Consider the following 12,227-nt stretch of genomic DNA (forward strand, 5'->3'; position numbering starts at 1 on the left):
GTCATTATTTTATGACGTCTTCATTCGGCGGATTGGTCACGGCGCGCGCGCCAGCGAACAGGAAGCGTAAATTCATAGTAGAATAGTTTCAAAAAGGGCAGAACGAAATATTTGTTTTCGTGATTTATTTGATGTTCAAAGTGATTTGTTTTTTTATCTTTCGATATACGATTGGAGTTCGAGTTGCGATATAATTTCATGAAAGTAGCGTGCAACTCCCATTCTAAGTAGACACTTTAGATATCCAAAAAAATATATAAACATGTAGTTAGCTTGATTGATGTATAATTGAGGTGTCAGATTGTGTCAGATACAAAAATGAATTATATGTATAATGAAGATTTCAAAAGCAGTTTCGTATAATTGCACGCCTCATAAGCGAAGCGTTGAGGTGGGTACTACTGTCACTTCGCGCAAAACATCTGATTTTTCAAACTTAAAATGTCTTTATGTATCATACATTGCACTTGTAAGATAATACATACACACACATATTAAGAAAAAACACTATTTTTAACGTTCATGATATTTTTGATGTCATTTTTGTTATTTAAACTAGTTAAAAAACAGTTTAAAAAAGTTCTGTCTTGGACGTCCGTGTGTCTGTATGTGCGGATCCTTTTTCTTGTTAACACGATAGCGACCGAAATACTTTACTAATCGAGTCTTTTTTTTTCTCTTACGCTTGAGTATGCTCAGGAATAGAACCCTTTCATTATTCAGGGTCTGATTCGATGTGGTTTAATTGTTATTAAATAAACAAAAATAATAATTAATAAATATTTATTAAAAAAAAATTATGAGGCGTGCACTTTTGGATTTTCCAAATTATTTTCTACATGCTGCTGCTGGAGTTGTAAATTTAGGAACTTCCTTTAATCTCGGGAAAACCAATTTAATTTACCTATCTAATTAAATGAAAAACAAAAAATTAGGTTGTTAAAAATTTTATATTGCCTCCTTTTCGAAAATTCACGAAATACAAAATTTAGTAAACCACGTGAGCGTAGTTGCGGGCGGAAAGCTATATTTTTTGGTACTGTGAGTTCTTTTGAATAAAGCGCCATCTATGGAACAGTGCATGTACTACTACGACAGATGTGACGCTAAAACTAAATATGACGCACTTCAATGTTAATGTGAACGTAGTACCATTCTGTAACAATAGATGGCATTTAGTATGTAAATAAAAATAAATGCATTATTTTTTTCAATTTTAAAGTAATACTAGCGGTCCGCCCCGGCTTCGCCCGTGGTACATATGAAAAATAGATGTTGGCCGATTCTCAGACTTACCCGATATGCACAGAAAATTTCATGAGAATCGGTCCACCCGTTTCGGAGGAGTATGCAGATTGCAGACTACATTGTGACACGAGAATTTTATATAATTATATACTAGCGGTCCGCCCCGGCTTCGCCCGTGGTACATATGAAAAATAGATGTTGGCCGATTCTCAGACTTACCCGATATGCACAGAAAATTTCATGAGAATCGGTCCACCCGTTTCGGAGGAGTATGCAGAGTTGCAGACTAACATTGTGACACGAGAATTATATAATGCAACTAAAAAATAACAAGTTTCAAGTTTGATCGGTTGCAGTTATCTCCTTTTATATTTGGTCATTTATTTGACCCATTTAGTGATTTTTGTATTTATTCAAGATTATTTTCAACCAATCAAGCAATACAGTAGTCTTATAAATAACTGGTAGTGAGAATATTTCCTAAAATTGGTAGAAAAAGTTACATTAACCCCTAGTCGGGGGTAAATGCAACTAACTGCCATAGCTCTTCTTCTATTTCATATAAAACAACGAATATAGAATATATTTATGAGATTTCATGTTATTCATAGGATTTTGAACTGGATTACCGTGTAGCAAGGACGAGTTTTCAGGAAAAATCTTATTTTTCTGATTGTGGGGCAAATGCAACTATTTGTTAGAGAATTAGTGTGGGGAATGCAAAAAACTTATTCATCGATATATTTTTATTATTCTATAAATATATACAATAACGTTATCTATACAATAACGTTGCGATCGTAGATGGCGCCGCATTATTTAGAGGAAAAACTCATGTACCTACTTTGATTTACCACTTTAAATCGCAACAAAAAAAAATAACAGTGTACTACCTACTAAGTCAATTTTAGTTTTTGGTCAGAACAAATAATATTCTTTGTGTTAAATATTGTTAAAAACGTAAACCAAACAAAATACGTTTATTAGTTAATCAACCGTTTACTAAAAATTACTTGAACAATCACAGAACTATCCTACCTATCGTTTTTAGTTACTTATATTCTTTAACCACGCTTTATCTAATTTGAATTTTACTTATGAACCCGTCTCTGGGTATAATATCGAAGAAATAATCGATGGTTCTTCTTTAATTAATCATAAAGAAAGTATATTTTGACTACCAAGAAGGATACATAATAAAAATATCGACACTGTCACATCACTAGTGTTTTTAGTTTCATACAAAAATATAAGGGGCTATTGTAACTAACCTCACAGTTGCAATAACCCCACAGTGAAATTTTCATGAGGCAATTGTAACTGCATCAATAACACAAAATAGAGTCAACTAACGCACTAAAAATATAAATGAAATAAGCTTAACGGCTTGTGATAATCGTGTCCAATCAAAAACACCTGCAAAAAATCACTCCTAAACAATTTTTTTGTCTGCAAAACTCGACACCTGTTTTTACGCACACCAACTTCAAAATAGCGGTTTGACACAATGGCCTATCAATCAAATAGTTTTCATCGTAGGGGCACCATCTATTACTTGTAAGATTTATTAGTCGTTGAGCTATTGAATCATAGGTGGCGATTTATTACAACAACTCTAATAAATTAGTTATGATAACTAGTTGCCATAGCCCCATAGTTGCATTTGCCCCGGTTGACCCTATATAAAGAAGATAAGATTGACATGAATCCATTCAATTTATTTTGTAACAATTAAAATATTACCTATGAAATATAATTAGTAATAACAAAATGTGCACAAACATAAAATATAAATATTTAAATATTTACCTTATTTTAATAGTAAGTATCTAATTTTTATTATTTTATCGGAAAATTGAATGATGGAGTACCTAGGTAAGTTTTGGATTTTTTTGTTTTATAGCACAAGGTACAGGGTGTCCCAAGAAGTATGGATATACTGAAGCCAGGAGGTAGAGGACCTAGAGGGTTATCCGAATCAAGCCCATGTATGTTTCGTATTTTCGGAGTTATTTTTATTTTAATTTTCACCTATTTAGATTTAAATTTTCGATTGAAGCCTTATGATTAATAAAATGAAAATTTCAGGGTAGCTACCTGATAGATAGAGCAAGTTTTTAAAAGTCAAAAATTAAAGTAAATAAGATTTATAATTTTATTTAAATGTAAAACAAAATTCTCGTCATGACCAAGGACGTGCACAACTTCGGTAAAATGATATAAAGTTCTACCACAGTTGACAGATATAGGTATATAGTGCCACAAACTTATCTGACCCGGTGACAGTGTCACTGATGTCGCTTTCTTTTTATATAAACAAAATATTTCGTATGAAAAGTCTGTGAAAATGTGACATTTCAAAATGGCGGCACGTAGTTCCAGTTCTTGCCACCGGGTCAGATAAGTTTGTGGCACTGTACTACGTACATACAGTTAGGAAACTAAGCCCCCCCCCCCACGAAATTATGACGTATAGCTATAGGGCTGTTACTTTTTGATATTTAACCGACTTCAAAAATAAAGGAGGAGGTTATCAATTCGGTCTGTATATTTCTGTTTGCTTTTTTTCACAGTTGATTTTGTGGTAATTTTGAGATTAAAACCCGTTAAAATACAAAAATGGTGTAGCCTAAATATGAATTTACAAGAAGAAACAATCCGAATTAACAGCTTGTAAAAGTAAATACGTTTTTATCAGTGCTATATTTCGAAATCTTGTTTTGTTATGGACGCCGAAGGCTATTTAATGTACCTAAATTATTTATAATGCTTGATATTTGTATTATACACTAGCGGTCCGCCCCGGCTTCGCCCGTGGTACATATTTACGTTTTCTCTACATAAAAACCATCCTCGTACTTCAAGGAATATAATAAAAAAAGAATTATCGAAATCGGTCCACCCGTTCTCGAGTTATGCGCTTACCAACACATTTTGCGATTCATTTTTATATATAAGATAATATATTCAATAATTATTTTAAACCAGAATTTACAATACTTGTATGTAGGTATACCTACTAAGTACTTAAATTATTTTTAAAACGATAAATTAAATTATATAAATTAAAAAACACAAAACATGCAAAAATAAATTAAATTTATTATTAAACGAGCATAGAACCTCTACCTTTTTGTTTTAGGAAGAAAAAGAAAATAGTTTGACAGGCTTAGTGCTTGACAAAGTGGAGACGCCACGTATCGATAAAAATACAATTCAAACTCAAACTCAAACTCAAACATTTATTTATTCAATTAGACTTCTTCCAGAAGCACTTTTGAATCGTCATTACATTCTTTAAATTTACCACCGATTCGGAAAGCAGTATCTATGGAGAAGAACCGGCAAGAAACTCCATAGTTGCTCTTTTAAAGTCATGTCCATATACAATATAATTTTACATTACATGTTACTTACATCTAACTACATAATATTATATATTATCATAATATGCCAAAGAACTGTCCTGTTATTCTTACGCGACAACCCTCCATGGATTTTCATCTTCCATATATTCCTTAATGCTGTAGTAGGCTCTCTGAACTAATACATTTTTTAAATAAGTTTTAAATTTAACACTACTAAACTCTTTAATACTATGAGGAATTCTATTGTAAAAACGTATACCTTGGCCCATAAATGAATTTTTAACTTTAGCTAACCTATAAAATGGCATTTCAATTTTATTTCTATTCCTTGTGCCATAACAGTGTCTATCTCCTACTTTTGTGTGTAAGTCCGCGTTTTTGTGTACATGTAAAACATTATTAAATATATACTGTGATGGTACAGTGAGGATACCAATATTCTTAAAGAGATCTCTTAGTGAGTCCCGAGCACGTAAATTATATATAGAGCGTATGGCTCTTTTCTGTAATATAAATATAGTTTCTATATCTGCAGCCCTGCCCCATAGTAGAATTCCATAGGACATAATGCTATGAAAGTAACTAAAATAAACCAATCTAGCCGTATCTTCATCGGTGAGATGCCTTATTCTTCGAACTGCATATGCAGCTGAGCTGAGCTTAGCAGCGGTGGTGGCAACATGGGTCCCCCATTGTAGCTTCTCATCTAGTGTCAAACCAAGAAAAACAGTAGACTCGACAGGGTATAATACCTCCCCGTTTAAAATGATATCCCTTTTGACCTTTTTTACATTTGGAAGGATAAACTCTACACAATTTGTTTTTTTTGCATTCAATAATAAATTATTAGCATTAAACCAATTAGATATGCGTAAAAGAGCAGAGTTTACTTCGTCAACATTTGTGTCATATCTATCCACATTAAATATTAATGAGGTATCATCTGCAAACAGTACTATTTCACACATATCCTGCAAATAATAAGGTAGGTCATTAATATACACTAAGAACAAAAACGGTCCTAAGATAGATCCCTGCGGAACACCAATGTTAATCGGCGCACCGCAAGATTTCTCTCCATTAACAACAACGGTCTGTACCCTGTTCTGAAGATATGAAGCTATGAGGTCCTGAGATAAACCTTTGATACCATAAAAATTTAGTTTCCGTAATAGAGTGGAATGTTCTACACAGTCGAAAGCCTTAGAAAGGTCGCAGAATATCCCCAAAGCATTCTTTGAATTTTCCCATGCTTTATATATATGTGACAAAAGAGCTATTCCAGCATCAGTGGTAGAGCGCCCCCTTGTAAAACCAAACTGTTTGGCGTGCAGTAAACCATTTGAAACAAAATGACTACATAATTGGTTTAAAATCAATTTCTCGAAGACTTTGCTCAAAGTTGGTAAAATAGAAATAGGCCTATAGTTATTACAGTCTTCTTGGTCACCGCTTTTGAATAAAGGAATGACTTTACTAAACTTTAATAAATCAGGGAATATACCACAGTCACAACATTGATTAAATATAAACGCTAAATGGTTGGCAATGTTTTCTATAATATTATTTACTAAATTCACAGACATTCCCCAGAGATCACATGTTTTTTTTAAGTTTAATGTTTTAAAAGTTTTAACAATTTCATCTGCAGTCACATGTCGCAATTCAAATAATACATTACACTCCGCAACATGGTCCCTCAAATAGGACTCCGCAAGCACTGATGATGAATTTAATTTTTTAGTAATACTAACAGGGACACTACTAAAGAAATCTTCAAAAGCAAGCGCAACATCAGCACTTTTGTCAATTACCCTGCCAGCATTTACAAGTTTTATGGTACTATTTGTCCGGCTTTTGCCCATTTCACCATTAATAATTGTCCAAACAGTTTTAACTTTGTTATCAGAGTTGCGTATTTTATCTCTGACATATAGGCACTTGGCAGTGAAACAAACTTTTTTAAAAGTTTTTGAATAATTTCTAACATAATTATGGAATGACAAGTCTTTGTTATATTGCTTCATGCCATATAACTCATATAGAATGTTCCTGCATCTGTGTATACTAGGTGTTGCCCATTGACTAAATGGTAAATCCTTGGTGATACTTAAAGATTTAACTTTAAATATTTTTTTAAACTCATTATGAACTAAATTAAAAAGATTTGTAAACATTTCACAAGGATTATTATAAAAGGATTGATCATTCAGGTTAGGCAGTTTATTATTAATATTATCTCTAAATTTATCAATGCCTTTTTTAGTTATAGGCCTAACATTAATTCTTTTAAACTTAGGTATGCAATCCCATTCCAAAACTACTTTCTGGCCACAGTGATCTGAAGTCAGTATATTGAGGATATTTTTTTCTAGACAGTTGCAATCACAGTATATATTATCAATACAAGTTGCAGAAGTAGGTGTAATTCGTGTGGGTTCATCAAAAACTTTATACAGATTAAATGAGTGAAACAAATTAACTATTCGTGTTGCCGTCTGTGTGTGTGAAAGTAAATCAATATTAAAATCACCACATACTATTACCTTCTTTTTACTCCTGCCTAAACGCTTTAATGTTTCTTCCATGACTGTCTCAAACATATTATAGTCACTGGAAGGAGGTCTGTATACGCAAACAATAATATAACGCTCAAGCTCAACACAGGACAGTTCAATGGTGCGTTCTACAGAAAGACTTACAATGTCAGTTCGTTCTTTGCATTTAACACTATTGTGAACAAAAATAAGAGAACCTCCATGAATAGCATGTGCCCTATAGTATATACTTTTTAATTTATAATTATCAATATTTAATAACAACTGACATTGTTTAAGCCAATGTTCTGTTACACAAAATATTTTTATACTATTATGATTTAAAAATAATTCTATTTCTAATAATTTGCTAGCCAAGCCTTGAATATTTTGATGTACAATGGAAAAAGGCTGCTTAGCTGTTGTCTTACATACTAGTTTAAATCTAGCTTAGGGCTAGTTTGTCCGTCAACACTTAACCTCGGTTGATGTATATAATTACTACTACATAAAATTATAGTAGATCGATGGTCTGATACCAAACATGTACCAGACTGGTTAATAATTTTATATGCTATTAACATAGCAAGTTCTCTCTTATGTCTAAATGGCAGATACACTGTATTCCTTGTCAAGCAAAAAGATTTTGTACATGAATTTATGTCAAAATATATAAATGCATCACTATGATGATTTGTTAAATTATATAATTTTAAGTTAATGTTATAGATAAATCTATATTGATTTTGTGTCAAACCAGGCAAATATGGTAATGTACACAACATAAATTTGCATTTTGTCTCACTACTAATTTTCAACATTTTTTGAAATCCTATATCAATGTCATGTTTTTTTAGATTAAGACTATCTCCATATAATATAACAACAATGCTATTTTCATTAAAACTAAAATTATCTAATGAATTCATGATATATGTAAATGAACTATTAGGAGTACAAAAATTAGTTACTTTATGCCCTAAGTTGTTAAGCAAAGCGCCAAATCCCTGACCAATGTTATCCGACAACACAATAATTTCCTGCATGGAAAGATGTTTTGTTTTACTAGATGAAATTGTTGCCGTGGATGGAATACTATGCATGTCAGTGCAGTCAATGGGCTTATGGGGCGACGGTTGCTCCTTGTCACTTATGGAACACTTACATACATAGTTATTGGTTAGAGACTCGAAACGATCCATATTTTCATTGCTTAACTTTATAAGGTAATCTGCCTCTTTTATGTGCTCATTGATTTGTAACTGGGCAGCAGAATATTTTTGGTTGAGGTCATGTAATATATCATTTAATGAGTCTATTTTCTCCTTTAGTTCAGTAGTTTCCACTTCATATATCATTTTATAATGTTCTAAGTCCCTATGATATCTATCTAACTCTTTCACAAGGCTTTTATTTTTAGTTTGCAATTGTGCTACATTTCTTAATGAAAATCTATTTTTAATTACTGATTTTGTGTGCTTAATAAACCTACTTAATTTGAGATATTTTTTTAATTTGTTATGTGAATTTAACTTGATTTTTTTATTGTTTTCAAAGCCACTTAACTGTCCACATTCAACCAGTTCACCATAAAGACTGTTGGATGAATTGCATAGCCGCTTGGAGTTATCCTCTTGAACCTCCATTAAACTGCATTCCAGTTCAACGATACGACTGAGAGCCTTCTCGTGGTCATTGGAACACTGTTGGAAGCTGTCAACAATGTCTTGGAGGGCTGTGCACTTGTTTTGGCTGTCCATATATTGAGTGTGGAGTTCAGCTAGCTCGGCCTTCAAACTTGTGTTCTTTTTTATTATTTTCTGGATTTCAAGTTCATGTTCCTCTCTCTCCAGCAAGAGTTGTTCACACAGGGATTGTGAAGCCTTTAAGTCCTGTAGTGTGGCCTTAAGTTTGTTTTCCATATCTTTGGCCACTGCCTTGCGGGTCAGCATGTTGTAATTTTAGTTGCTGAAACAGGTGAAATAGATGTTAAAAAAATTGTATTTATGATGCAATTTTAATAAAATTTACTTGTGTTAGATAGATAGTGAATAGATAAAAAGTAGTTTTTTAGTAGAAATGAAGTATATTTTGTCTGGAGCTATTAGTTTTTGTCCTCTAAATTGCTTCCAACTTGTCAAGCAAAGTGAGACGATAACTATGCGCTCATGTATTTATTGTGACGTTACTCATAAAATATGAGCAGTGTTATTAGTTAAAATGAATGCGAATGTTGTGTATAGTGTTAAATATAGTAGATATATTAGAACTAGTACTCCCCTGGTTTATCGAAGAAATAATTATAATAATCTATCTTTTATGTATTTATGTTTTAACATTTTGTTGAAATATATTATTTCAGTTTAATTTGAACACGTGCTTGTAGATAAGTTGATTTCGGCGATCATTTTAAAAATGCCACGTACTAGGTAATTGCGCAGGCATTGCGGCTGCTTGAATTCAAGTTCATCAAATCCAGAGTTGTCATTTTTTAAACTTCCAGTTAACAATGAAAGGTAAGAATGGAAAAGTATTATGCATAAAATATAATATATGTAAGTATATCTTATCTTAATATACATATATAAATCTCGTGTCACAATGTTTGTCCTCAATGGACTACTAAACCACTTAACCGATTATAATAAAATTCGCACACCATGTGCAGTTCAATCCAACTTGAGAGATAGGATAGGTTTTATCCCGGAAATCTCACGGGAACGAGAACTATGCGGGTTTTTCTTTGACTACGCAGACGTACCCGCTAGCGGAAACATAGCAACAATATAGTAGGTATAAATAAAATAAATAAATATATTAACATTTTCAGGAAGTCAGTTTTATTTCCATTTCCTTGAGATTCCGATTCTTTTAAAATCGGTTCACATGTCTAATAAAAAAAAAGATACAGTCAAACATAGATTAACCACCACCTTTTTGTTTTTAGAAGTCGGTTAAAAATATAAAATCGCTTGTCAGGCAAGTGCTTGACAAAGTAATGGCGTCACGAGTCTCAATAAAAAAGTATAATTTAACCTTACTTATATCAAATCATAATAAGTGGATGCCACTAACATCATCATAAAAATAATATTTAATCAAGTAATTCCCTAATATTTACGTAATTATGCACATAAATTTAAACAAGATTTTTTAATGTTTCCATTTTAGATTGCGTAAAAAATAGATGCGATCTTTAAACAGACTGGACTCCTAATAGTGACTATTTGTAGCTATCATTTTGGTAGAAAATATGTCAACTTAATTTAAAACTCATGCTGCCATATCTATAGAAATTAAAAAATAGTCTCTTTTTAACTTGTAGTCAGATACGGTATTTACAAATATATTTATTGAAAGGGCTACAAACTGAAGCAATCGATATTTATTTAATGTGAATTGACATCACTTTAAACTTTTTTCCATACTATATTCAAAATTTGTGGATGTGTCACCCGCTACTATCGATCCCCCTGAATACCCTCGTAAACACGCTTGATGGGGGGGGAGCCATTTCGAACATAGAAATCTAAATAACAAGACACTAGTCACTAGAAGTCGTAAGCGTGCGTGACCTTGTCGCCACTCAGGTGATTTTCACATCACCAGTGCATTCGTCACTGTTCAGTTGCTCTGGAGACGTATGAGTGTATACATGGTGTGTTTCAGCAATTCCCACTGCGGAAATTCTTCCACAAGTTGTAATTATTATACTTATAAAGGAATAATATTTCATCGGAAAATATTTTTTTTTAGAAATAATGCCGTTTTTCCTTAAAATTATAGAATATTTACAAGTATTACGAGTGTCACCATAGTAATCGAAATAACAATGAATGACACAGTCGACCATTCTTATTATCACGTTTGTTCGTATTGGAGCAAAAAGTCTCATATACTTAGGGATGTTATTCTAAAATAAACCGTAAATTCGTGCGTTAGGATACATATTCAAAAGCTTAATTTAATAGTTAAGTTAGTTTTCACTAAAATCAAGCTGTCCAATAAAAGGCATAGTTTACTTGTGTGTACTGTTTAGCTTTCGGTTTGAATGTGTTGATTTTGGCGACAGCGGTTTTCATACGAATTATGACATTATAGCACTTCTATGTGTCTTGTTATTTAGGCGCGGGTCAAACACAAGCGGCGCGGGCGCGGGCGTGCCATAAGCGCGCCTCTTCAATCTGTTTTGCACCACGTCCTTCTTCTACATTTTGTATGAAAGAATTTTGGAAAGGCGACGAGGCGGCACGCCACGGTTGCGCCGCGGGCGTACCGCAGGCGTACCGCAGGCGCGCTTCCCCCATCGCATCCAAATAGAGGTCAATTCACGGTCATACACAATCAAAAACAAATCGGGTGGTAGGAGACGGTAGCCTGTCAGTCAAAAATGTGTTCTCTCTGTGTGGAATTATATAGAGCTGCTATTACATACCCTTCTTCGTTTTATTTTTAAAGGTGAATTGAATTAATCGATGAAATGATTTACACAGGTGATGGCAGTAGGGAAAGTGAAAATGAAGAAGAGCATAATGAAAGTTCCCATGTATTTACAATGTCAGAAATAAAGATAATCCTGATTTTGATTGTGTTTTTTATTTATTTGTAATTGTAATAATATTGTGGAATGATCAGTACTGTCAATACTTTTGAACTGAGATTTTAATGATAAGATTTATATGGTTTAAATGTAAACCTGTGTTTGAAAACCATATTTTATCTATACTAATATTATAAAGAGGAAAGGTTTGTATGTATGTATGGTTTTCACGCATAAACTACTGGACCGATTTTGATGACATTTGGCACAGATAATCTTTAGACCCTGAGAAAGAACATAGGCTACCTTTTATTGCGAAATATGTACCACGGGCGAAGCCGGGGCGGACCGCTAGTACAATATAAATTTTGTGTTATTTTAACCTTCTTTTCTTCCATCATTACACCAGTACTACTTTAAAATTACTTTAAAAGTACTATAAAATTTTCCAAGTAAATTCCAACATTTCCAACAAAGATATATTTGCAATCGTGGGGTTATCCTCGCTATTTACTTACAAGGAATTATCAAAAC

General features: G+C 32.8%; 1 protein-coding gene across 1 annotated transcript; it reads right to left on the minus strand.

The window, feature by feature from the left end:
* Positions 1-4,620: 4,620 nt before the first annotated feature.
* Positions 4,621-9,441, minus strand: LOC149904944 (uncharacterized). Its single transcript, XM_090106948.1, has one exon. It carries the CDS (start codon positions 9,103-9,105, stop codon positions 7,588-7,590), a length of 1,518 nt encoding a protein of 505 aa, XP_089963074.1. The 5' UTR covers positions 9,106-9,441; the 3' UTR covers positions 4,621-7,587.
* Positions 9,442-12,227: the final 2,786 nt, after the last annotated feature.

Source organism: Colias eurytheme, chromosome 11 (genome assembly GCF_061535395.1).
Source record: "Colias eurytheme isolate Ceu_HAF_F1 chromosome 11, ilColEury1 Martin Lab GWU primary, whole genome shotgun sequence".
Classification (NCBI taxonomy): domain Eukaryota; kingdom Metazoa; phylum Arthropoda; class Insecta; order Lepidoptera; family Pieridae; genus Colias; species Colias eurytheme.